At 56.1% G+C, this 1254-nt stretch overlaps 1 protein-coding gene and 1 pseudogene across 3 annotated transcripts in view; one reads left to right on the plus strand and one right to left on the minus strand.

Moving 5' to 3' along the window:
• Positions 1–1192, minus strand: part of nr1d1 (nuclear receptor subfamily 1, group d, member 1) — an 11657-nt gene extending 10465 nt beyond the window's left edge. Inside the window, exon 1 of one of the 2 annotated variants that reach the window (XM_023396980.2) lies at positions 913–1192. In XM_023396980.2, coding sequence (XP_023252748.1) covers positions 913–976 — 64 coding nt within the window. In that variant the 5' untranslated portion in view covers positions 977–1192. Of the gene's footprint in view, positions 1–544; positions 698–912 lie in introns of those variants that run through there. The other variant, XM_023396981.2, reaches the window with a different exon arrangement.
• Positions 1–1254, plus strand: part of LOC147817217 (NACHT, LRR and PYD domains-containing protein 12-like) — a 103706-nt pseudogene that overhangs the window by 43824 nt on the left and 58628 nt on the right. The gene's annotated exons all lie outside the window — the stretch shown is intronic.

Below are 1254 nucleotides of genomic sequence, written 5' to 3' on the forward strand. Positions count from 1 at the left end.
GAGGAAGAGGAGGAAGAGGAGGAGGAGGAGTAGGAGGAGGAGGGTTATGCAATGAGCTCAGTCTGATCAGCAGCCAATCACAGCGCGCGGAGCCCAGTGAAAACAAAGCGCACATGGCTCGGTTTGCCGGTCCATGTGAACCGGCAATGGCCGCTCGGGTGGCACGCGCTCACGCACATGCACACACACATACACACCCCGGGCCGATCCACCTGACACCGAGCGACCCACCGACCGACCGCTGCCATCATGACCCAGTTTCCCCGAAACACAGCCGGGATCACGGTGACGGTCCCCGTGATGGGTTTACCTCCTCCCGTCCCCGCAGCTGCTTCATGTCCCGTTTTCACACGTTTCTCACGCGCTGCACGCGGGCAGGTGGCAGCTCAGCGCGGGGACCAGAAACCGCACAATCAGTCACCACGGAAGCGGAGCGTCAAAACGCGCCGCGTCGCACCGAAACACCGGGAAGCTCAGAAAAAGCATCAGACTGAAATGTAACAGCGACGCGCCGCAGCTGCGGCAAGAGCTTTAATTCACTTACTTTGTTGACGCTGTTTAGTTTCCATGGTTACCGCCTCTGCGTCAAACTCAGTTCATTAAAGGTGTACTTGTTGATTTTATTTCCTGCGGACAGAGGGCTCTGACAGGTGGACTGGTTTTCACCTGCATAAGACGCGCGGCGCCGCTCTCACCTGCGGCCTGACGCTCTTCCTGCAAAACCTTTTTTTCACAAATATGCTCTGACGTCAGAGGTGACGCTGACAGTTTCTGTCTCAAACTCAAACTGACACTTCTGCACTTTAAACACTCAGGTTCGACACACGCACGCCGCGCGCGCGCACCGCTTCTTGCATCACCTTGCTTTGATTGCGGAGGGAAGGCAGGAGTGCGTGAGGGAGTGTTGTTTACCTGTGTTGTTGTTGTTGTTGTTGTTGTTGTTGTTGTTGTTGGTTTCCATGGCGGTCGCCGTCATCCTGAGCTCCAACAGAGTCACGATTTAAAAATCCCGGAGTCTTGCCGCACGGCCGCGCGCATCACCGGCAGGAGGACTGAAACACCGCAGAAGAAGAAGAAGCGTCTCTACTGTGACTCTACTCCCGGTTCTCTGTGTTTCTACTGACTGACTGTCCGCAGCACGAGGACCTGTCAACTGCTGCACGCGCTCCGCTCTCTCGCTCTGTATGTTTTTTCAAACAGAGCGCGCGCACTGCTGGATGATGATGAGGTGAATGTGGAGGTGGGAGGGAGGGA

The sequence above is a fragment of the Seriola lalandi genome, unplaced genomic scaffold (assembly GCF_002814215.2).
Source record: "Seriola lalandi dorsalis isolate HSWRI2012SDOR001 ecotype SW California unplaced genomic scaffold, Sedor1 jcf7180002054987, whole genome shotgun sequence".
NCBI classification, from domain to species: domain Eukaryota; kingdom Metazoa; phylum Chordata; class Actinopteri; order Carangiformes; family Carangidae; genus Seriola; species Seriola lalandi.